General features: G+C 38.8%; 1 protein-coding gene across 2 annotated transcripts; it reads right to left on the bottom strand.

Moving 5' to 3' along the window:
* Nucleotides 1–6,731: 6,731 nt before the first annotated feature.
* Nucleotides 6,732–13,112, bottom strand: LOC148643234 (uncharacterized). 2 transcript variants are annotated; one of them, XM_088615961.1, is made up of 14 exons: nt 13,033–13,112; nt 12,369–12,427; nt 11,913–12,197; nt 11,711–11,809; nt 11,321–11,468; nt 10,924–11,225; nt 10,613–10,820; nt 10,380–10,511; nt 10,138–10,268; nt 9,843–10,049; nt 9,698–9,754; nt 9,403–9,608; nt 8,458–9,307; nt 6,732–8,347 (listed from the first exon to the last, which is right to left on the bottom strand). In XM_088615961.1, the coding sequence occupies exons 2-13, from the start codon at nt 12,401–12,403 to the stop codon at nt 8,682–8,684; spliced, it is 2,436 nt and encodes an 811-aa protein (XP_088472087.1). In that variant the 5' UTR covers nt 12,404–12,427; nt 13,033–13,112; the 3' UTR covers nt 6,732–8,347; nt 8,458–8,681. The 2 variants fall into 2 exon arrangements, with proteins under 2 accessions (XP_088472087.1, XP_088472088.1); XM_088615962.1 differs by having other exon boundaries at nt 6,732–8,342.
* Nucleotides 13,113–22,280: the final 9,168 nt, after the last annotated feature.

The raw sequence follows: 22,280 nt of genomic DNA, 5'->3' as shown, positions 1-22,280 counted from the left end.
AGTATCATGTCTGCCATCAAATGAAAGTGTGCTTAACATTATAGAAAATTAACATAACGGTTGACATATTTTCGTTAATATCTCCAAAACGGTGCAAACTACAAGCTTAAAACTCAATGCATATGAAAGCAGAGACCCAGAGCTTTCATTTAATGTCATTTAACCCCGGTTTTAAACGCAGCATCATGTCTGCCATCATAAGAATATGAGTCCAATATTTTTGAATATTGACCAAACGGATGACACATTTCCATTAATATCTCCAAAACGGTGCACACTACAAGCTTAAAACCCAATGCATATGAAAGCAGAGACCCAGAGCTTTCATTTAATGTCCATTAACCCCGGTTTTAAACTCAGCATCATGTCTGCCATCAAATGAAAGTGTGTTTAACATTTTGGAAAATTGACCAAACGGATGACATATTTTCGTTAATATCTCCAAAACGGTGCAAACTACAAGCTTAAAACTAAATGCACGTGAAAGCAGAGACCCAGAGCTTTCATTTAATGTCCATTAACCCCGGTTTTAAACGCAACATCATGTCTGCCATCATAAGAATGTGAGTCCATTATTTTGGAATATTGACCAAACGGATGACATATTTTCGTTAATTTCTCCAAAACGGTGCACACTACAAGCTTAAACCCAATGCATATGAAAGCAGAGACCCAGAGCTTTCATTTAATGTCCAATAACCCCGGTTTTAAACGCAGCATCATGTCTGCCATCAAATGAAAGTGTGTTTAACATTTTGGAAAATTGACCAAACGGATGACACATTTTCGTTAATATCTCCAAAACGGTGCAAACTACAAGCTTAAAACTCAATGCATATGAAAGCAGAGACCCAGAGCTTTCATTTAATGTCCATTAACCCCGGTTTTAAACGCAGCATCATGTCTGCCATCATAAGAATATGAGTCCAATATTTTTGAATATTGACCAAACGGATGACATATTTTCATTAATTTCTCCAAAACGGTGCAAACTACAAGCTTAAAACCCAATGCATATGAAAGCAGGGATCATGAGCTTTCATTTAATTTCCATTTACCCCGGTTTTAAACGCAGTATCATGTCTGCCATCAAATGAAAGTGTGCTTAACATTATAGAAAATTAACATAACGGTTGACATATTTTCGTTAATATCTCCAAAACGGTGCAAACTACAAGCTTAAAACTCAATGCATATGAAAGCAGAGACCCAGAGCTTTCATTTAATGTCATTTAACCCCGGTTTTAAACGCAGCATCATGTCTGCCATCATAAGAATATGAGTCCAATATTTTTGAATATTGACCAAACGGGTGACATATTATTGTTCATATCTCCAAAACGGTGCAAACTAAAAGCTTAAAACTCAATGCATATGAAAGCAGAGACCCAGAGCTTTCATTTAATGTCCATTAACCCCGGTTTTAAACGCAGCATCATGTTTGCCATCATAAGAATATGAGTCCATTATTATGGAATATTGACCAAACGAATGATATATTTTCGTTAATATCTCCAAAACGGTGCAACCTACAAGCTTAAAACTCAATGCATATGAAAGCAGAGACCCAGAGCTTTCATTTAATGTCATTTAACCCCGGTTTTAAACGCAGCATCATGTCTGCCATCATAAGAATATGAGTCCAATATTTTTGAATATTGACCAAACGGATGACATATTTTCATTAATTTCTCCAAAACGGTGCAAACTACAAGCTTAAAACCCAATGCATATGAAAGCAGAGACCCAGAGCTTTCATTTAATGTCCATTAACCCCGGTTTTAAACTCAGCATCATGTCTGCCATCAAATGAAAGTGTGTTTAACATTTTGGAAAATTGACCAAACGCATGACATATTTTCGTTAATATCTCCAAAACGGTGCAAACTACAAGCTTAAAACTAAATGCACGTGAAAGCAGAGACCCAGAGCTTTCATTTAATGTCCATTAACCCCGGTTTTAAACGCAACATCATGTCTGCCATCATAAGAATGTGAGTCCATTATTTTGGAATATTGACCAAGCGGATGACATATTTTCGTTAATTTCTCCAATACGGTGCACACTACAAGCTTAAACCCAATGCATATGAAAGCAGAGACCCAGAGCTTTCATTTAATGTCCAATAACCCCGGTTTTAAACGCAGCATCATGTCTGCCATCAAATGAAAGTGTGTTTAACATTTTGGAAAATTGACCAAACGGATGACACATTTTCGTTAATATCTCCAAAACGGTGCAAACTACAAGCTTAAAACTCAATGCATATGAAAGCAGAGACCCAGAGCTTTCATTTAATGTCCATTAACCCCGGTTTTAAACGCAGCATCATGTCTGCCATCATAAGAATATGAGTCCAATATTTTTGAATATTGACCAAACGGATGACATATTTTCATTAATTTCTCCAAAACGGTGCAAACTACAAGCTTAAAACCCAATGCATATGAAAGCAGGGATCATGAGCTTTCATTTAATTTCCATTTACCCCGGTTTTAAACGCAGTATCATGTCTGCCATCAAATGAAAGTGTGCTTAACATTATAGAAAATTAACATAACAGTTGACATATTTTCGTTAATATCTCCAAAACGGTGCAAACTACAAGCTTAAAACTCAATGCATATGAAAGCAGAGACCCAGAGCTTTCATTTAATGTCCATTAACCCCGGTTTTAAACGCAGCATCATGTTTGCCATCATAAGAATATGAGTCCATTATTATGGAATATTGACCAAACGGATGATATATTTTCGTTAATATCTCCAAAACGGTGCAACCTACAAGCTTAAAACTCAATGCATATGAAATCAGAGACCCAGAGCTTTCATTTAATGTCATTTAACCCCGGTTTTAAACGCAGCATCATGTCTGCCATCATAAGAATATGAGTCCAATATTTTTGAATATTGACCAAACGGGTGACATATTATTGTTCATATCTCCAAAACGGTGCAAACTACAAGCTTAAAACCCAATGCATATGAAAGCAGGGATCATGAGCTTTCATTTAATTTCCATTTACCCCGGTTTTAAACGCAGTATCATGTCTGCCATCAAATGAAAGTGTGCTTAACATTATAGAAAATTAACATAACGGTTGACATATTTTCGTTAATATCTCCAAAACGGTGCAAACTACAAGCTTAAAACTCAATGCATATGAAAGCAGAGACCCAGAGCTTTCATTTAATGTCATTTAACCCCGGTTTTAAACGCAGCATCATGTCTGCCATCATAAGAATATGAGTCCAATATTTTTGAATATTGACCAAACGGGTGACATATTATTGTTCATATCTCCAAAACGGTGCAAACTACAAGCTTAAAACTCAATGCATATGAAAGCAGAGACCCAGAGCTTTCATTTAATGTCCATTAACCCCGGTTTTAAACGCAGCATCATGTTTGCCATCATAAGAATATGAGTCCATTATTATGGAATATTGACCAAACGGATGATATATTTTCGTTAATATCTCCAAAACGGTGCAACCTACAAGCTTAAAACTCAATGCATATGAAATCAGAGACCCAGAGCTTTCATTTAATGTCATTTAACCCCGGTTTTAAACGCAGCATCATGTCTGCCATCATAAGAATATGAGTCCAATATTTTTGAATATTGACCAAACGGATGACATATTTTCATTAATTTCTCCAAAACGGTGCAAACTACAAGCTTAAAACCCAATGCATATGAAAGCAGGGATCATGAGCTTTCATTTAATTTCCATTTACCCCGGTTTTAAACGCAGTATCATGTCTGCCATCAAATGAAAGTGTGCTTAACATTATAGAAAATTAACATAACGGTTGACATATTATTGTTCATATCTCCAAAACGGTGCAAACTACAAGCTTAAAACTCAATGCATATGAAAGCAGAGACCCAGAGCTTTCATTTAATGTCTATTAACCCCGGTTTTAAATGCAGCATCATGTCTGCCATCATAAGAATATGAGTCCAATATTTTTGAATATTGACCAAACGGGTGACATATTATTGTTCATATCTCCAAAACGGTGCAAACTACAAGCTTAAAACTCAATGCATATGAAAGCAGAGATCCAGAGCTTTCATTTAATGTCCATTAACCCCGGTTTTAAACGCAGCATCATGTTTGCCATCATAAGAATATGAGTCCATTATTATGGAATATTGACCAAACGGATGATATATTTTCGTTAATATCTCCAAAACGCTTCAAACTACATGCTTAAAACCCAATGCATATGAAAGCAGAGATCCAGAGCTTTCATTTAATGTCCATTAACCCCGGTTTTAAACGCAGCATCATGTCTGCCATCAAATTAAAGTGTGTTTAACATTTTGGAAAATTGACCAAACGGATGACATATTTTCGTTAATTTCTCCAAAACGGTGCAAACTACAAGCTTAAAACCCAATGCATATGAAAGCAGAGATCCAGAGCTTTCATTTAATGTCCATTAACCCCTGTTTTAAACGCAGCATCATGTTTGCCATCATAAGAATATGAGTCCATTATTATGGAATATTGACCAAACGGATGATATATTTTCGTTAATATCTCCAAAACGCTGCAAACTACATGCTTAAAACCCAATGCATATGAAAGCAGAGACCCAGAGCTTTCATTTAATGTCCATTAAGCCCGGTTTTAAACGCAGCATCATGCCTGCCATCATTAAGAATATGAGTCCAATATATTAGAATATTGACCAAACGGATGAAATATTTTCGTTAAGTTCTCCAAAACGGTGCAAACTACAAGCTTAAAACTAAATGCACGTGAAAGCAGAGACCCAGAGCTTTCATTTAATGTCCATTAACCCTGGTTTTAAACGCAGCATCATGTTTGCCATCATAAGAATAAGAGTCCAATTTTTTGGAATATTGACCAAACGGATGACATATTTTCGTTACTTTCTCCAAAACGGTGCAAACTACAAGTTTAAAACCCAATGCATATGAAAGTAGAGACCCAGAGCTTTCATTTAATGTCCATTAACCCCGGTTTTAAACGCAGTTTTATGTCTGCCATCAAATGAAAGTGTGTTTAATATTTAGGAATAATGATCTAAAAGGATGACATATTATCATTAAATTCTCCAAAACGGTGCAAACCACAAGTTTAAAACCCAATGCATGTGAAAGCAGAGTCCCAGAGCTTTCATTTAATGTCGTTTAACCCTGGTTTTAAACGCAGCATCATGTCTGCCATCAAATGAAAGTGTGTTTAACATTTTGGAAAATTGATCAAACGATTGACATATTTTCGTTAATTTCTCCAAAATGGTACAAACTACAAGCTTAAAACCCAATGCATATGAAAGCAGAGACCCAGAGCTTTCATTTAATGTCCATTAACCCCTGTTTTAAACGCAGTATCATGTCTGCCATCAAATGAAAGTGTGTTTAATATTTAGGAATAATTATCTAAATGGATTACATATTATCATTAAATTCTCCAAAACGGTGCAAACCACAAGTTTAAAACCCAGTGCATGTGAAAGCAGAGTCCCAGAGCTTTCATTTAATGTCATTTAACCCTGGTTTTAAACGCAGCATCATGTCTGCCATCAAATGAAAGTGTGCTTAATATTTAGGAATAATGATCAAAACGGAGGACATATTTTCATTAACATCTCCAAAACGGTGCATACTAGAAGCTTAAAACCAAATGCATGTGAAAGCAGATACCCAGAGCTTTCATTTAATGTCCATTAACCCCGGTTTTAAACGCTTCTCATAATTTTAATATTATTTGTTTATAAAGCATAAGCAATCATTTATTACATTAATATATGTGAACATAACATTTTAGCATCATACTAAGTCATAAATTAGTATATTTAGTCCCTAATGTTGAAGTCCCTAATGTTGAAAGAAATGATCATTTGTTTAACATGCACGGGTCTGTCTCAAAGGATGCAGTGCTCCTGAAGGGTCTCATACCCTACATTTAGGATGCCTAGCTGTATCTCTCACATGTGGCACCTCAGAATGACTTCTAACCTTACCTGTTCTGTATTCAGTCCCTACTGCTCAATGCATGGTGTACATACCGCATACATGTGTCTTGAGAATGAGGAATGGGCCCCTGAGACAGTCATTTGCCTGTTTCACAAATGATCGTATTTTACTAGAGATTCTGTTTGGGATTCAGATGTGCATTCGGACAGCAATCCCTTTCAAGAAATGATACATTCTGGATGAGGTCAAAGGTGCTGGATTCTGTGTCTCTAGCTTCAACACAGTGATATATATATATATGCGCAGTGATTTGTTGGTACATGCCCAGGGCAATAATCAGAATGAGGATTTATTTCCACACGGGCTACAGTTAGTGTTGTGAAATACTTCAACACTCTGGATCGCAGATTTAGACCCCCTGCACTTACTTCTTAAAAAACAACAAATGAAGATATGTAGCAATCACATTGTAGCAGGGGTGACATTGACTTAGTGCTTCTACTACTGGACTTGGGGTAAATGATCATATTCACCCCCGGTCGCTTCACTAAACGCTCTTCACTAAACTTACCAAATTCTCAGAGTAGAGTTATCTGTGAATTCCTTTGACCTGCTGTGGTCTGCGCAATCGGTAAGAATCACAGAAGAATGAGGGGGCAATTTTAATGTATTGCAATCTTATAGTTTGTTTCATACATTTTTTAGTTATGAGATCAAAAATTAAAAAAATGTTTTAATCCCAAAACAAGAAGCAGTCATTGTTCATGATGGTCACAATTAGAAGTTGTATTGAAATTATATAGATCATCAAAAAGTTTGAAAAAGCTAATTGCACAATAATGTTTATTATTTTTTGATAAATTGTGGCAATGAAATATGACAGCATTCACAACTAGTATAATTAAATTAAATTGATTTTTATATAACATCTTTCATAACAAGGTTGACCTGAGGCACTTAACATAGCTGGGTGATGATACATGATGTGAAAGAGTAAAAGCCAGAAGATAACTGAGGAGAGGAACCAAAAACTCCTTAGTTAGGAGGAAAAAAAAACCTCTAGGGGTCCAAGATCAACTGGCTGCCCAACCCCTCTGGGTATGCTAACATTATACAATTAGAAAAATAGTTTGGAGGTTTTTCTGTATTATTGATTTCTTCTTCCAAAGGTGTTAGGCAGGTGAAAATTTGTGATTTCGTCCTGAGCCACAGCACTGTCGTCGTGGTCATCACACCTCTTCATGTACATCCTTGCATCTTTTCTGGTAGTGAATGGCAGGTGACAGCTACAAAAAATAGCATATGCATAATCATTATGATTGTGTTGAAAACAAAATTAAAAAATAAAAGCCTAAGCAACTCTGTGCATTAATATTTCTAATATTCACAATTGTGAATCATTTAAAAATCGAATCCAGTAGAATTAGGCTGTGAAACTGATCAAATGCCATAAGCCCTATTCAAATTCCTGACTGAATTTCCAGGATGGAGACAATTTTATTTTGTTTAAGAAACTGATCTCTGTCGGGAATAGAAAATTCCAGTTCAGTGATAGAAACTAGCCATGTTAGCAGATTATTGCTTTACAGTTTAAAAAGTAATTAATTAATGTGGTCACAAATAATATCTTGGCTTTTAGACCACAATATGCTTTTAACAGTTTACTGAAAAAATGTTTCCTGCAGTTTAGCTCCAAAATGAAAATGAAATGGTTTCATTTTGTGTATGTCAAGGGTGTCCACTGTATAGAAATTCAATTTTAAAACATTACTGAAATGACAAAGCACTGGAAATACAGGTCTATCTAACCTCTAACTCATTAACAATGTTCATTGCTGTTGTCCTTAAACTTTTCAGAAATTGTATTTAAGAAAATAAAGCCATTGTTCCCTAGACTCATCTTTTGTGTTCTGTTCGCTGTGAATCAGAAAGGTGCTGTTCTTGAAGTCCAGTCAGTCTCTGTTATCTTTCTTCCCAAGAGGAATTCCATCTAATTCCATCAAACTTCTTTCTCTTCTGCTCGCCTAAGGATGAACTGAAATGAAGCAATTAGTATTTCAGTGGCAGAAAATAGGCTGTCATATACACCTCTCCAGTGCTTTTGATGCACAAATGGTGTCCTGCCGAAACATTCTTCTGTTTGGTAATGTTGGGCAGTTTCAAATGAAGCTTATCGATATGATTATCAAAAATCTATTTTGTAGATAATGAAAGAAAATAATAATAGAATCAGAGTAAGAATTATTATCAAGACTTATCTTTCTGTTCTCTTTCAATAAGAACGGTGTCATTAATGAAGTCCAGTCGGTCTCATTCCTTCTCTCTTCCCAAGAGCCTGCCCATCTAATGCTGCTGAAAACTCCATTGTCCATTCTGGGAATGCTGTGCTGTTCAGATAGTGTCAACAAATTTCAAAAATGGTTGTTACAACATAATATGTTGTAACAATGATTTCAAAAAGAAACTACAGAAGCCTTACAAATTAAAAATATCTCACCGTGCCAATGTGTCTTCAGGCTTCCCACGTACAAAAAGGCCCAAGGACTCCAGCAGTCTTACAACCACTGCCCTGTTTACCTCACCAGACACGATCTCTATTCTGTTGTTATCCACGATGACCGTTCTTCAGGTGATTTATCATGTCCTTCCTCGCCTGTTGTGAGGTCATCCTGATCTCCTCTGCCGTGGAGAGGCAGAGGAGATAAAAGCTTTATTTTATGATCATTCGTCCAACCACTCCAGAGATTGTCCTTCTCCATTAAACGACTTCCTGGAGACACCATAATCATATAGGAGCTCTTCTCCCACTGCAATCTCTCTTTTTGCCAAGAACAGAATTGTTATGTCAGTCTTTTCGTCAATTCCAAAAGATTCTTTAATTGGTCTGAGGTTGGCTTTTTTGTTTGAATGATTAATGCGCCTTCCAATTGTGTCCATATCCGGGTGACAGGTGCAGTGTTCTTCACGCGAATCAATGCACATTTTTTGTTTAGGTCCATCAAAAAAGAATAGATATCCCATGTCTCCTTCTGCCATCTGTGCCATTAGGGCTTCTCCAGCTGTCTTTGTGATAACCTTGCCATGGTAATCACATACCACCTCTCCCTTCTGGAAACGCCTGGAAGTTACAACCTTCTTCCCTTTCACAGGATCGTCAACGATGTGCAGGCCTCTCCAGGTTTGGAGTTTTACCAGATTTTCAATGTCCTTGCCATTTGGTTGGACTTCTACATGCGGCCTCCAGTTCTGAAGTACCTCGGACACAGCTGGTGTATTGGTTGACCATCCCATTTTTTCTATATAATGGGTCACTTGGCTTTCTGTTGGTAAACGTCTATTGTATTGATCTGTAGTGAGAAATCAGAAATCCACCCAAAGAATATATCCAGTAATAGACTCTTGAAATATTACTCTTTAAAAAGGGAAGAAATCCTGTTCTTACCGAATATGTTCTGTTGCCTCCTTTTCCTCTGCTCAGCTCTCCATCTATTGTAACAGTGGGGATCGTGAATGCCGGTCACTCTCAGGCGCTCTTTCTTTCTGGGAGGCTGCCCATCTAATGTCACGGGAAACATCTGTATCAGCTTCTGGAAGGCTGCAGCACCATCCATCTTTGGGCATCTATATGCAGCAGCTGCCACAGTGGACCTATTTGTAAAAAGAAAACTTAAATATCTCAGATCTAAGATAGAGTGGCTAAAAGGTAACTGAAAGAGGGATATTAAATTAAAACTTACCGTATAGCAGCTGTACGTTCTTGTCCATAGCCTGAAGATTGCTCTCCTGATCCTGAACTGAAGTTTAACAAAAATATGAGAAATTTATGTTTATCTTAAATATTGACTTTCAAATACTGAATTTTGATATCACTGTGACACTTACAGAGATCCTGCTTCTACAATGCCATGAATTAGTTCGCTGGCTGAGCACATGTCCTCATCTGTCAGCCTTCTGGCTAGGTTTTCAACAGTTCCATTTGAAACACCTAAATAATCATTCAGGATAGTTTTCTGATCAATAGGTAGCTTCTTTATTTCCATTTCAAATGCCCTTCTTGCAACATAGCAAGTAATCAGTGGTAGGTGGTACCTGCAAAACAAACATATAAAATAGTTGTTTTCAAGCCCCAGTAAAGTGAAAGGAAAATACATCAAAATAATTATATAATTCAATTTACTTCTCATGCAGTCTTCGCAGATCATAGGTAGGATTGTGAACTGGTTCTCCTCCCGCATACACAAAAAAATGTTCTATTTCCATCCTGCAGTTTGCATCACAGCGTAAGTTAATGAAGTAGCAGTGAAACATCTGAGAAAATAAAAAAAATAAAAATGCAGTTTAAATGCAGTATTCTTCACATACCATTGAATGCTAAAGACAGTTTTTAGCAATGAAATCTCAATAAAACCTCCAACTCACCTTTTCCTCTTCTTCATTTAGTGCAAAGGAAGCTAGTCGCTGAGTTGCAGCCATGCGCTCTTTGACAGAGATTATTACCCTGTTTTGGCCACTTTTATTCACAACAATTTTTCGCTGTATCCAATCCAGGACCTGAATTCAGAAGATTTTTTTAATACAAATATTAATTAAATACAATTTCTCGAAAAGAACATCTATAATCAAAATTCTCGGTTGTATGAAGGGATGCTTACTGTCATATTCTTTACCACCCCTGGGCGCTGAAGGTGCTTCAGCTGGAGAATGGCCTGCAGGTAAAGCATCACAACAATCCGCTCACTTGTGGTGATGTCTGCAGAGGTGTGCGTCTTGCTCAGTATCCGCTGCACATCTTTCTTTGCAACACTCAACACCTTCAAGCAATCGCTTAGTTTAGGTGGAGGACTCTGCAGCTGTGTTAGTCTGGGGGAGAGAGAGCAATACTATCAGGCTCCAAAAGGCAACATTTATGTGTTTGAATAGAAAAGCAAGTACAAGTTGAACCAACATTTAATAAGTAAAGTACCTCTTTCTGGTTATTTCCTGTCTGACACTCTTGTTGTTTCTCTTTTTTATGTCCTTTAGATTGCTCTGGAAGTCTATTAAACCCTTAGCTAGACTGCGATCCTCCACTTGCAGGTTAGTGTTTTTTCGGATGAAGAGCAGGAATCTGTTGATATTAATGATATAACCTGCAATGGTCTGGTGAGACAGCCCAGTCATCTTCAACTGGGAAACAAATGTCTGCATTTTGGAAATGTCCTTCAGAAAACTTAAGGAAACTTCCGGTGGATCCGTAAAAAACAGGAACCTGGAGACATTTTCAACCTGAAAAACACATATAGAGGAAGTCATTATTTTTATGACCAACATCCGTGGTATGTGAAGTTTAAGCCGAGTAAAACCATGTAGCAAATACCTACCTCCTTGGAGCAGTTTACCATTCCCAGGCCCTGGATAAGGTATTGTTTAAATCCAGCCAGGAGAGGAGAATCAAGAGAGTGTTTTCTGTAAAGTCCAGCCAGGGCAACTCTTTTTCGGAGAGCTTTTAGATTACCTTTAACTGACACCCTGTAGATATAAGACACATGGACGATAACATGTATTATAAGTGTTTCCGTTTTCTTAGTTGGCTTCTGGGAGAAAATGGCTTTAGATGTGGCCCTGTGTGAATATGTATATCTACCAATTCACTGACATCCCAAATAAGGCTACATTTTTTCTTGCCTCTGTGAAACAAAATCTAATTTTATACATACAACGTGCAAATAAAAAATAAAGCACAAGAAACCCTATTGAGCAGAGAGTCTTACTGTTCCCCATCTTCCCCTTCCTCCTCTGCTTCTGCTTCAGTTTCTGGAGCAGCCTCTGGCATCTCTTCCTCCTGGACAGCGGCCTCTTGCTCAGGGCCGCTGGAATGCAGGTAGATTCTTTTCAACATGCTTTTACATAATATGTTGTAACAATGATTTAAAAAAAAAACTACAGAAGCCTTACAAATTAAAAATATCTCACCTTGCCAATGTGTCTTCAGGCTTCCCACGTACAAAAAGGCCCAAGGACTCCAGCAGTCTTACAACCACTGCCCTGTTTGCCTCACCAGACACGATCTCTATTCTGTTGTAATCCACGATGACCCCGTTCTTCAGGAGATTTATCATGTCCTCCCTCGCCTGTTGAGAGGCCATCCTGATCTCTTCTGCCGTGGCGTGCTTCATACACGCCCTCTTCAAGTGAGCAGGAAGCTGATCAAAAGTATTCAGGCACATCTTGCACACCAGGGGAATCCTCGCGGGTTTCCTTTGAAAATAAATAATACCATCTGTGTATAGAAACAAGCTAAGACTGATTTCTTAAATTATCCTTAATTTTCTCTCTCATAGTTTGAGCATAATGATTTTATTGCATTTATATAAGAATTGCTCATTGCTCCAAAATAAATAATGGTTTCATAAAAAAGTGAACACTTACTTGGTCTCAGTCACAGACTTTCCAATAGGAGCCATTGTGGAGTTCAGCAACTGCAGGTCCTAGAAGTGGGGAAGGAATTGTAAAAGAGAAATTGACTTACAATACAGAAAGAATGGCTGAGGGTCACTGAAATATATATATATACAAATTCCAAAGACTGAGTCCATATAGGAACAACTACCTTTCATATTCAGTATAAGATGGAGAGATGAATTGGCCCTGAAAATCCACTGCAATGAGAAACTGCTCCTGCCATTGTATATGAACAAACATACATTCTCATCTATATTCATTTGCAGTTACACTATTGCAATTAATCTGTATCCATTCTGCATTCATATCTACTAGAAAGAGCTCTCAATTAATTAAATGTCCCATTGAACTGGCCCTGATTATACAATGCAAGGAGAAGTCTTCTAAGCCAATACTTGCAACCAGAAAGAGGCTGTATTTCAATTATACAATATACAAAACAATACCATTTAACACAAAGATATATTCCACACCTCAGCATGCACATGATGAGATTCTTGATATTAGATTAGTAGAAACAATATCAATGCACTGAGAGACGCTTAAGAATAAAGATGCATCTGCCTGACTGCATATTAGTTTTAAAAGGTTATCAGCAAATGCATTTAAAAGTAAAAATGTAAAGTCTTACCTCTTGATCGTAGTGGTGATTCAATATCCAGGACTTTAGTCAAGTCTCAGAGTTACTGTACCTCCTGTCTCGATTGCAGGTGAAAGTGAAAGGTATATTGCACTCAGCAGAAATATACCCCGAGCAAAGACTCCACCCCTCCCAGGAAACAGCACTTCCCTTTGGCAAAGCAGTGGGTGGAGGAAGCCTTTGTTACCATTATCAAACACTGAAATCGTTATAATTTAATTTTAAAAACATGGCTAAGCATAGTTTCAAGCATTAACATCCAAAGCACCTGTCTTAGGTGGGGCCAGTAGTTAGCCAAGCCATCTGAAAGATTTAGCATTTCCAAAGATGTATTTTGTAAGCCAGGTTCAATCATTACCATCCAAAGTATCGGTCTTCCCTTGGGGCAAGAGAGTTTCCTGTCTAGGAAACAGGACACATAGGAAACCCAAAGACAGACATATTTGTAAATGCTAATTCTTTTAATGCTGTTTTCTGGGAGGGGTTGAGTCTTTGCTCGGGGTAACTTAAAATACAAAGAAAGTCATGTTCTATGGTACAAGATAAATACAAAACTTTAGCTTTTATTTTAATTAGATAATTTAATTCAGTCCCATTTGCCTGTTTCACAAATGATCGGATTTTACTAGAGATTCTGTTTGGGATTCAGATGTGCATTCGGACAGCAATCCCTTTCAAGAAATGATACATCTCCATGCATGTGATAATCTTCCTTATATCATATAGTGCGTCTTTTGGACACTTTGTGGGCTTGAAATACAAAGAAAGTCATGTTCTATGGTCAAGATAAATACATAACTTTAGCTTTTATTTTAATTAGATAATTTAATTCAGTCCCATTTGCCTGTTTCACAAATGATCGGATTTTACTAGAGATTCTGTTTGGGATTCAGATGTGCATTCGGACAGCAATCCCTTTCAAGAAATGATACATCTCCATGCATGTGATAATCTTCCTTATATCATGTAGTGCGTCTTTTGGACCCTTTGTGGGCTTGAAATACAAAGAAAGTCATGTTCTATGGTACAAGATAAATACAAAACTTTAGCTTTTATTTTAATTAGATAATTTAATTCAGTCCCATTTGCCTGTTTCACAAATGATCGTATTTTACTAGAGATTCTGTTTGGGATTCAGATGTGCATTCGGACAGCAATCCCTTTCAAGAAATGATACTTTCGGGATGAGTTCAAGGGTGCTTTAACACTGTATTTAGGATGTGTTAGCAGTCATTCTGTGTCTCTAGGTTCAACACAGTGATAGATATATATATGTGCTCACTGATTTTTTTTTTGGTACATGCCCAGGCCAGTAAGCAGTCTGAGGATTTATTTCCAGACGGCTTTACATTATACACAATTTGAGTTCATTTTAAAAAGTAAAAGGTTATGAAAGGAATGCATTTTCATAAGAAAGATAATACCGATATGCATGTGATAATCTTCCTTATATCATGTAGTGCGTCATTTGGACACTTTAGTGGGCTTGAAATACAAAGAAAGTCATGTTCTATAGTACAAGATAAATACAAAACTTTAGCTTTTATTTTAATGAGATTTGTTTGGAGACTTTGTGGGCTTGAAATACAAAGAAAGTCATTTTCTATGGTACAAGATAAATACAAATCTTTAGCTTTCATTTTAATGAGATTTCTTTATAAAGCATAAGCAATCATTTATTGCTTATGTAAGCTCTGGGCCTACAAGAGGAATGTAGAGATCGAGCTGCAAAGGAAAAGCTAAAACCCCCTACAGATATTCACTCACTTATCCCACACAGCTCCAACACTTCCGTCATTAACACCTCCAGCACTGAAAGGGCTATGTGCACCATCCCCCAGGCCAGGCTTAGCAGGCCAGTGTAACACACTGGATCATTATATTATTAGAATCTATTCTACTAACAATACCCTTAACCCCAGTGTACAGAAAGTGTCAAAACGTGTTTTTCAGCAGAAATAAACATGTTTCTGCAAGTCTGTTCAACCCCATGTAAGTTATGGGGCAGTAACATCACACTTTTCAAAACGTGTTTTTCAGCCCGAAATAAACGCGTTTTTTCAGGCAACTGAATCTCCTTGTAACAGCAAGGCTCAGAAGAGCCCACACACTCAGCCCTTAACCCCAGTGTACAGAAAGTGTCAAAACGTGTTTTTCAGCAGAAATAAACATGTTTCTGCAAGTTTGGTCAACCCCATGTAAGTTATGGGGCAGTAACATCACACTTTTCAAAACGTGTTTTTCAGCCCGAAATAAACACGTTTTTTCAGACAGCTGAATATACTTGTAACAGCATGGCTCAGAAGTGCCAACACACTCAGCCCTTAACCCCAGTGTGCAGAAAGGGTCAAAACGTGTTTTTCAGCAGAAATAAACATGTTTCTGCAAGTTTGGTCAACCCCATGTAAGTTATGGGGCAGTAACATCACACTTTTCAAAACGTGTTTTTCAGCCCGAAATAAACGCGTTTTTTCAGACAACTGAATCTCCTTGTAACAGCAAGGCTCAGAAGAGCCCACACACTCAGCCCTTAACCCCAGTGTACAGAAAGTGTCAAAACGTGTTTTTCAGCAGAAATAAACATGTTTCTGCAAGTTTGGTCAACCCCATGTAAGTTATGGGGCAGTAACATCACACTTTTCAAAACGCGTTTTTCAGCCCGAAATAAACGCGTTTTTTCAGGCAACTGAATCTCCTTGTAACAGCAAGGCTCAGAAGAGCCCACACACTCAGCCCTTAACCCCAGTGTACAGAAAGTGTCAAAACGTGTTTTTCAGCAGAAATAAACATGTTTCTGCAAGTTTGGTCAACCCCATGTAAGTTATGGGGCAGTAACATCACACTTTTCAAAACGCGTTTTTCAGCCCGAAATAAACGCGTTTTTTCAGGCAACTGAATCTCCTTGTAACAGCAAGGCTCAGAAGAGCCCACACACTCAGCCCTTAACCCCAGTGTACAGAAAGTGTCAAAACGTGTTTTTCAGCAGAAATAAACATGTTTCTGCAAGTTTGGTCAACCCCATGTAAGTTATGGGGCAGTAACATCACACTTTTCAAAACGTGTTTTTCAGCCCGAAATAAACGCGTTTTTTCAGACAACTGAATCTACTTGTAACAGCAAGGCTCAGAAGTGCCCACACACTCAACCCTTAACCCCAGTGTGCAGAAAGGGTCAAAACGTGTTTTTCAGCAGAAATAAACATGTTTCTGCAAGTTTGGTCAACCCCATGTAAGTTATGGGGCAGTAACATCACACTTTTCAAAACGTGTTTTTCAGCCCGAATTAAACGCGTTTTTTCAGGCAACTAAATTTACTTGTAACAGCAAGGCTCAGAAGTGCCCACACACTCAACCCTTAACCCCAGTGTGCAGAAAGGGTCAAAACGTGTTTTTCAGCAGAAATAAACATGTTTCTGCAAGTTTGGTCAACCCCATGTAAGTTATGGGGCAGTAACATCACACTTTTCAAAACGTGTTTTTCAGCCCGAAATAAACGCGTTTTTTCAGACAACTGAATCTCCTTGTAACAGCAAGGCTCAGAAGAGCCCACACACTCAGCCCTTAACCCCAGTGTACAGAAAGTGTCAAAACGTGTTTTTCAGCAGAAATAAACATGTTTCTGCAAGTTTGGTCAACCCCATGTAAGTTATGGGGCAGTAACATCACACTTTTCAAAACGTGTTTTTCAGCCCGAAATAAACGCGTTTTTTCAGGCAACTGAATCTCCTTGTAACAGCAAGGCTCAGAAGAGCCCACACACTCAGCCCTTAACCCCAGTGTACAGAAAGTGTCAAAACGTGTTTTTCAGCAGAAATAAACATGTTTCTGCAAGTTTGGTCAACCCCATGTAAGTTATGGGGCAGTAACATCACACTTTTCAAAACGTGTTTTTCAGCCCGAAATAAACTCGTTTTTTCAGACAGCTGAATCTACTTGTAACAGCAAGGCTCAGAAGAGCCAACACACTCAGCCCTTAACCCCAGTGTGCAGAAAGGGTCAAAACGTGTTTTTCAGCAGAAATAAACATGTTTCTGCAAGTTTGGTCAACCCCATGTAAGTTATGGGGCAGTAACATCACACTTTTCAAAACGTGTTTTTCAGCCCGAAATAAACACGTTTTTTCAGACAGCTGAATATACTTGTAACAGCAAGGCTCAGAAGTGCCAACACACTCAGCCCTTAACCCCAGTGTGCAGAAAGGGTCAAAACGTGTTTTTCAGCAGAAATAAACATGTTTCTGCAAGTTTGGTCAACCCCATGTAAGTTATGGGGCAGTAACATCACACTTTTCAAAACGTGTTTTTCAGCCCGAAATAAACGCGTTTTTTCAGACAACTGAATCTCCTTGTAACAGCAAGGCTCAGAAGAGCCCACACACTCAACCCTTAACCCCAGTGTACAGAAAGTGTCAAAACGTGTTTTTCAGCGGAAATAAACATGTTTCTGCAAGTTTGGTCAACCCCATGTAAGTTATGGGGCAGTAACATCACACTTTTCAAAACGTGTTTTTCAGCCCGAAATAAACGCGTTTTTTCAGGCAACTGAATCTCCTTGTAACAGCAAGGCTCAGAAGAGCCCACACACTCAGCCCTTAACCCCAGTGTACAGAAAGTGTCAAAACGTGTTTTTCAGCAGAAATAAACATGTTTCTGCAAGTTTGGTCAACCCCATGTAAGTTAAGGGGCAGTAACATCACACTTTTCAAAACGTGTTTTTCAGCCCGAAATAAACGCGTTTTTTCAGGCAACTGAATCTCCTTGTAACAGCAAGGCTCAGAAGAGCCCACACACTCAGCCCTTAACCCCAGTGTACAGAAAGTGTCAAAACGTGTTTTTCAGCAGAAATAAACATGTTTCTGCAAGTTTGGTCAACCCCATGTAAGTTATGGGGCAGTAACATCACACTTTTCAAAACGTGTTTTTCAGCCCGAAATAAACACGTTTTTTCAGACAGCTGAATATACTTGTAACAGCAAGGCTCAGAAGTGCCAACACACTCAGCCCTTAACCCCAGTGTGCAGAAAGGGTCAAAACGTGTTTTTCAGCAGAAATAAACATGTTTCTGCAAGTTTGGTCAACCCCATGTAAGTTATGGGGCAGTAACATCACACTTTTCAAAACGTGTTTTTCAGCCCGAAATAAACGCGTTTTTTCAGGCAACTGAATTTACTTGTAACAGCAAGGCTCAGAAGTGCCCACACACTCAACCCTTAACCCCAGTGTACAGAAAGTGTCAAAACGTGTTTTTCAGCAGAAATAAACATGTTTCTGCAAGTCTGTTCAACCCCATGTAAGTTATGGGGCAGTAACATCACACTTTTCAAAACGTGTTTTTCAGCCCGAAATAAACGCGTTTTTTCAGGCAACTGAATCTCCTTGTAACAGCAAGGCTCAGAAGAGCCCACACACTCAGCCCTTAACCCCAGTGTACAGAAAGTGTCAAAACGTGTTTTTCAGCAGAAATAAACATGTTTCTGCAAGTTTGGTCAACCCCATGTAAGTTATGGGGCAGTAACATCACACTTTTCAAAACGTGTTTTTCAGCCCGAAATAAACACGTTTTTTCAGACAGCTGAATATACTTGTAACAGCATGGCTCAGAAGTGCCAACACACTCAGCCCTTAACCCCAGTGTGCAGAAAGGGTCAAAACGTGTTTTTCAGCAGAAATAAACATGTTTCTGCAAGTTTGGTCAACCCCATGTAAGTTATGGGGCAGTAACATCACACTTTTCAAAACGTGTTTTTCAGCCCGAAATAAACGCGTTTTTTCAGACAACTGAATCTCCTTGTAACAGCAAGGCTCAGAAGAGCCCACACACTCAGCCCTTAACCCCAGTGTACAGAAAGTGTCAAAACGTGTTTTTCAGCAGAAATAAACATGTTTCTGCAAGTTTGGTCAACCCCATGTAAGTTATGGGGCAGTAACATCACACTTTTCAAAACGCGTTTTTCAGCCCGAAATAAACGCGTTTTTTCAGGCAACTGAATCTCCTTGTAACAGCAAGGCTCAGAAGAGCCCACACACTCAGCCCTTAACCCCAGTGTACAGAAAGTGTCAAAACGTGTTTTTCAGCAGAAATAAACATGTTTCTGCAAGTTTGGTCAACCCCATGTAAGTTATGGGGCAGTAACATCACACTTTTCAAAACGTGTTTTTCAGCCCGAAATAAACGCGTTTTTTCAGACAACTGAATCTACTTGTAACAGCAAGGCTCAGAAGTGCCCACACACTCAACCCTTAACCCCAGTGTGCAGAAAGGGTCAAAACGTGTTTTTCAGCAGAAATAAACATGTTTCTGCAAGTTTGGTCAACCCCATGTAAGTTATGGGGCAGTAACATCACACTTTTCAAAACGTGTTTTTCAGCCCGAATTAAACGCGTTTTTTCAGGCAACTAAATTTACTTGTAACAGCAAGGCTCAGAAGTGCCCACACACTCAACCCTTAACCCCAGTGTGCAGAAAGGGTCAAAACGTGTTTTTCAGCAGAAATAAACATGTTTCTGCAAGTTTGGTCAACCCCATGTAAGTTATGGGGCAGTAACATCACACTTTTCAAAACGTGTTTTTCAGCCCGAAATAAACGCGTTTTTTCAGACAACTGAATCTCCTTGTAACAGCAAGGCTCAGAAGAGCCCACACACTCAGCCCTTAACCCCAGTGTACAGAAAGTGTCAAAACGTGTTTTTCAGCAGAAATAAACATGTTTCTGCAAGTTTGGTCAACCCCATGTAAGTTATGGGGCAGTAACATCACACTTTTCAAAACGTGTTTTTCAGCCCGAAATAAACGCGTTTTTTCAGGCAACTGAATCTCCTTGTAACAGCAAGGCTCAGAAGAGCCCACACACTCAGCCCTTAACCCCAGTGTACAGAAAGTGTCAAAACGTGTTTTTCAGCAGAAATAAACATGTTTCTGCAAGTTTGGTCAACCCCATGTAAGTTATGGGGCAGTAACTTCACACTTTTCAAAACGTGTTTTTCAGCCCGAAATAAACACGTTTTTTCAGACAGCTGAATATACTTGTAACAGCAAGGCTCAGAAGTGCCAACACACTCAGCCCTTAACCCCAGTGTGCAGAAAGGGTCAAAACGTGTTTTTCAGCAGAAATAAACATGTTTCTGCAAGTTTGGTCAACCCCATGTAAGTTATGGGGCAGTAACATCACACTTTTCAAAACGTGTTTTTCAGCCCGAAATAAACGCGTTTTTTCAGACAACTGAATCTCCTTGTAACAGCAAGGCTCAGAAGAGCCCACACACTCAGCCCTTAACCCCAGTGTACAGAAAGTGTCAAAACGTGTTTTTCAGCGGAAATAAACATGTTTCTGCAAGTTTGGTCAACCCCATGTAAGTTATGGGGCAGTAACATCACACTTTTCAAAACGCGTTTTTCAGCCCGAAATAAACACGTTTTTTCAGGCAACTGAATCTCCTTGTAACAGCAAGGCTCAGAAGAGCCCACACACTCAGCCCTTAACCCCAGTGTACAGAAAGTGTCAAAACGTGTTTTTCAGCAGAAATAAACATGTTTCTGCAAGTTTGGTCAACCCCATGTAAGTTATGGGGCAGTAACATCACACTTTTCAAAACGTGTTTTTCAGCCCGAAATAAACGCGTTTTTTCAGACAACTGAATCTACTTGTAACAGCAAGGCTCAGAAGTGCCCACACACTCAACCCTTAACCCCAGTGTGCAGAAAGGGTCAAAACGTGTTTTTCAGCAGAAATAAACATGTTTCTGCAAGTTTGGTCAACCCCATGTAAGTTATGGGGCAGTAACATCACACTTTTCAAAACGTGTTTTTCAGCCCGAAATAAACGCGTTTTTTCAGACAACTGAATCTCCTTGTAACAGCAAGGCTCAGAAGAGCCCACACACTCAGCCCTTAACCCCAGTGTACAGAAAGTGTCAAAACGTGTTTTTCAGCAGAAATAAACATGTTTCTGCAAGTTTGGTCAACCCCATGTAAGTTATGGGGCAGTAACATCACACTTTTCAAAACGTGTTTTTCAGCCCGAAATAAACGCGTTTTTTCAGGCAACTGAATCTCCTTGTAACAGCAAGGCTCAGAAGAGCCCACACACTCAGCCCTTAACCCCAGTGTACAGAAAGTGTAAAAACGTGTTTTTCAGCCCGAAATAAACACGTTTTTTCAGACAGCTGAATATACTTGTAACAGCAAGGCTCAGAAGTGCCAACACACTCAGCCCTTAACCCCAGTGTGCAGAAAGGGTCAAAACGTGTTTTTCAGCAGAAATAAACATGTTTCTGCAAGTTTGGTCAACCCCATGTAAGTTATGGGGCAGTAACATCACACTTTTCAAAACGTGTTTTTCAGCCCGAAATAAACGCGTTTTTTCAGACAACTGAATCTCCTTGTAACAGCAAGGCTCAGAAGAGCCCACACACTCAGCCCTTAACCCCAGTGTACAGAAAGTGTCAAAACGTGTTTTTCAGCAGAAATAAACATGTTTCTGCAAGTTTGGTCAACCCCATGTAAGTTATGGGGCAGTAACATCACACTTTTCAAAACGTGTTTTTCAGCCCGAAATAAACGCGTTTTTTCAGGCAACTGAATCTCCTTGTAACAGCAAAGCTCAGAAGAGCCCACACACTCAGCCCTTAACCCCAGTGTACAGAAAGTGTCAAAACGTGTTTTTCAGCAGAAATAAACATGTTTCTGCAAGTTTGGTCAACCCCATGTAAGTTATGGGGCAGTAACATCACACTTTTCAAAACGTGTTTTTCAGCCCGAAATAAACGCGTTTTTTCAGGCAACTGAATCTCCTTGTAACAGCAAGGCTCAGAAGAGCCCACACACTCAGCCCTTAACCCCAGTGTACAGAAAGTGTAAAAACGTGTTTTTCAGCCCGAAATAAACACGTTTTTTCAGACAGCTGAATATACTTGTAACAGCAAGGCTCAGAAGTGCCAACACACTCAGCCCTTAACCCCAGTGTGCAGAAAGGGTCAAAACGTGTTTTTCAGCAGAAATAAACATGTTTCTGCAAGTTTGGTCAACCCCATGTAAGTTATGGGGCAGTAACATCACACTTTTAAAAACGTGTTTTTCAGCCCGAAATAAACGCGTTTTTTTCAGACAACTGAATCTCCTTGTAACAGCAAGGCTCAGAAGAGGCCACACACTCAGCCCTTAACCCCAGTGTACAGAAAGTGTCAAAACGTGTTTTTCAGCAGAAATAAACATGTTTCTGCAAGTTTGGTCAACCCCATGTAA

Source organism: Lepisosteus platostomus, chromosome 22 (genome assembly GCF_059453375.1).
Source record: "Lepisosteus platostomus isolate fLepPlt1 chromosome 22, fLepPlt1.hap1, whole genome shotgun sequence".
NCBI lineage: Eukaryota > Metazoa > Chordata > Actinopteri > Semionotiformes > Lepisosteidae > Lepisosteus > Lepisosteus platostomus.
This window is presented reverse-complemented; position numbering and strand designations above follow the sequence as displayed.

What these genes read in the sequence shown, in the direction of transcription:
- LOC148643234 (XM_088615961.1), bottom strand. Translation starts at nt 12,403, where the DNA reads ATGGCTCCTATTGGAAAGTCTGTGACTGAGACCAA. An exon ending in AAGTCTGTGACTGAGACCAA is followed by an intron (nt 12,198 to 12,368) that starts GTAAGTGTTCAC and finishes TTATTTTCAAAG; the next exon opens with GAAACCCGCGAGGATTCCCC. An exon ending in GAGGCAACAGAACATATTCG is followed by an intron (nt 9,308 to 9,402) that starts GTAAGAACAGGA and finishes TTCTCACTACAG; the next exon opens with ATCAATACAATAGACGTTTA.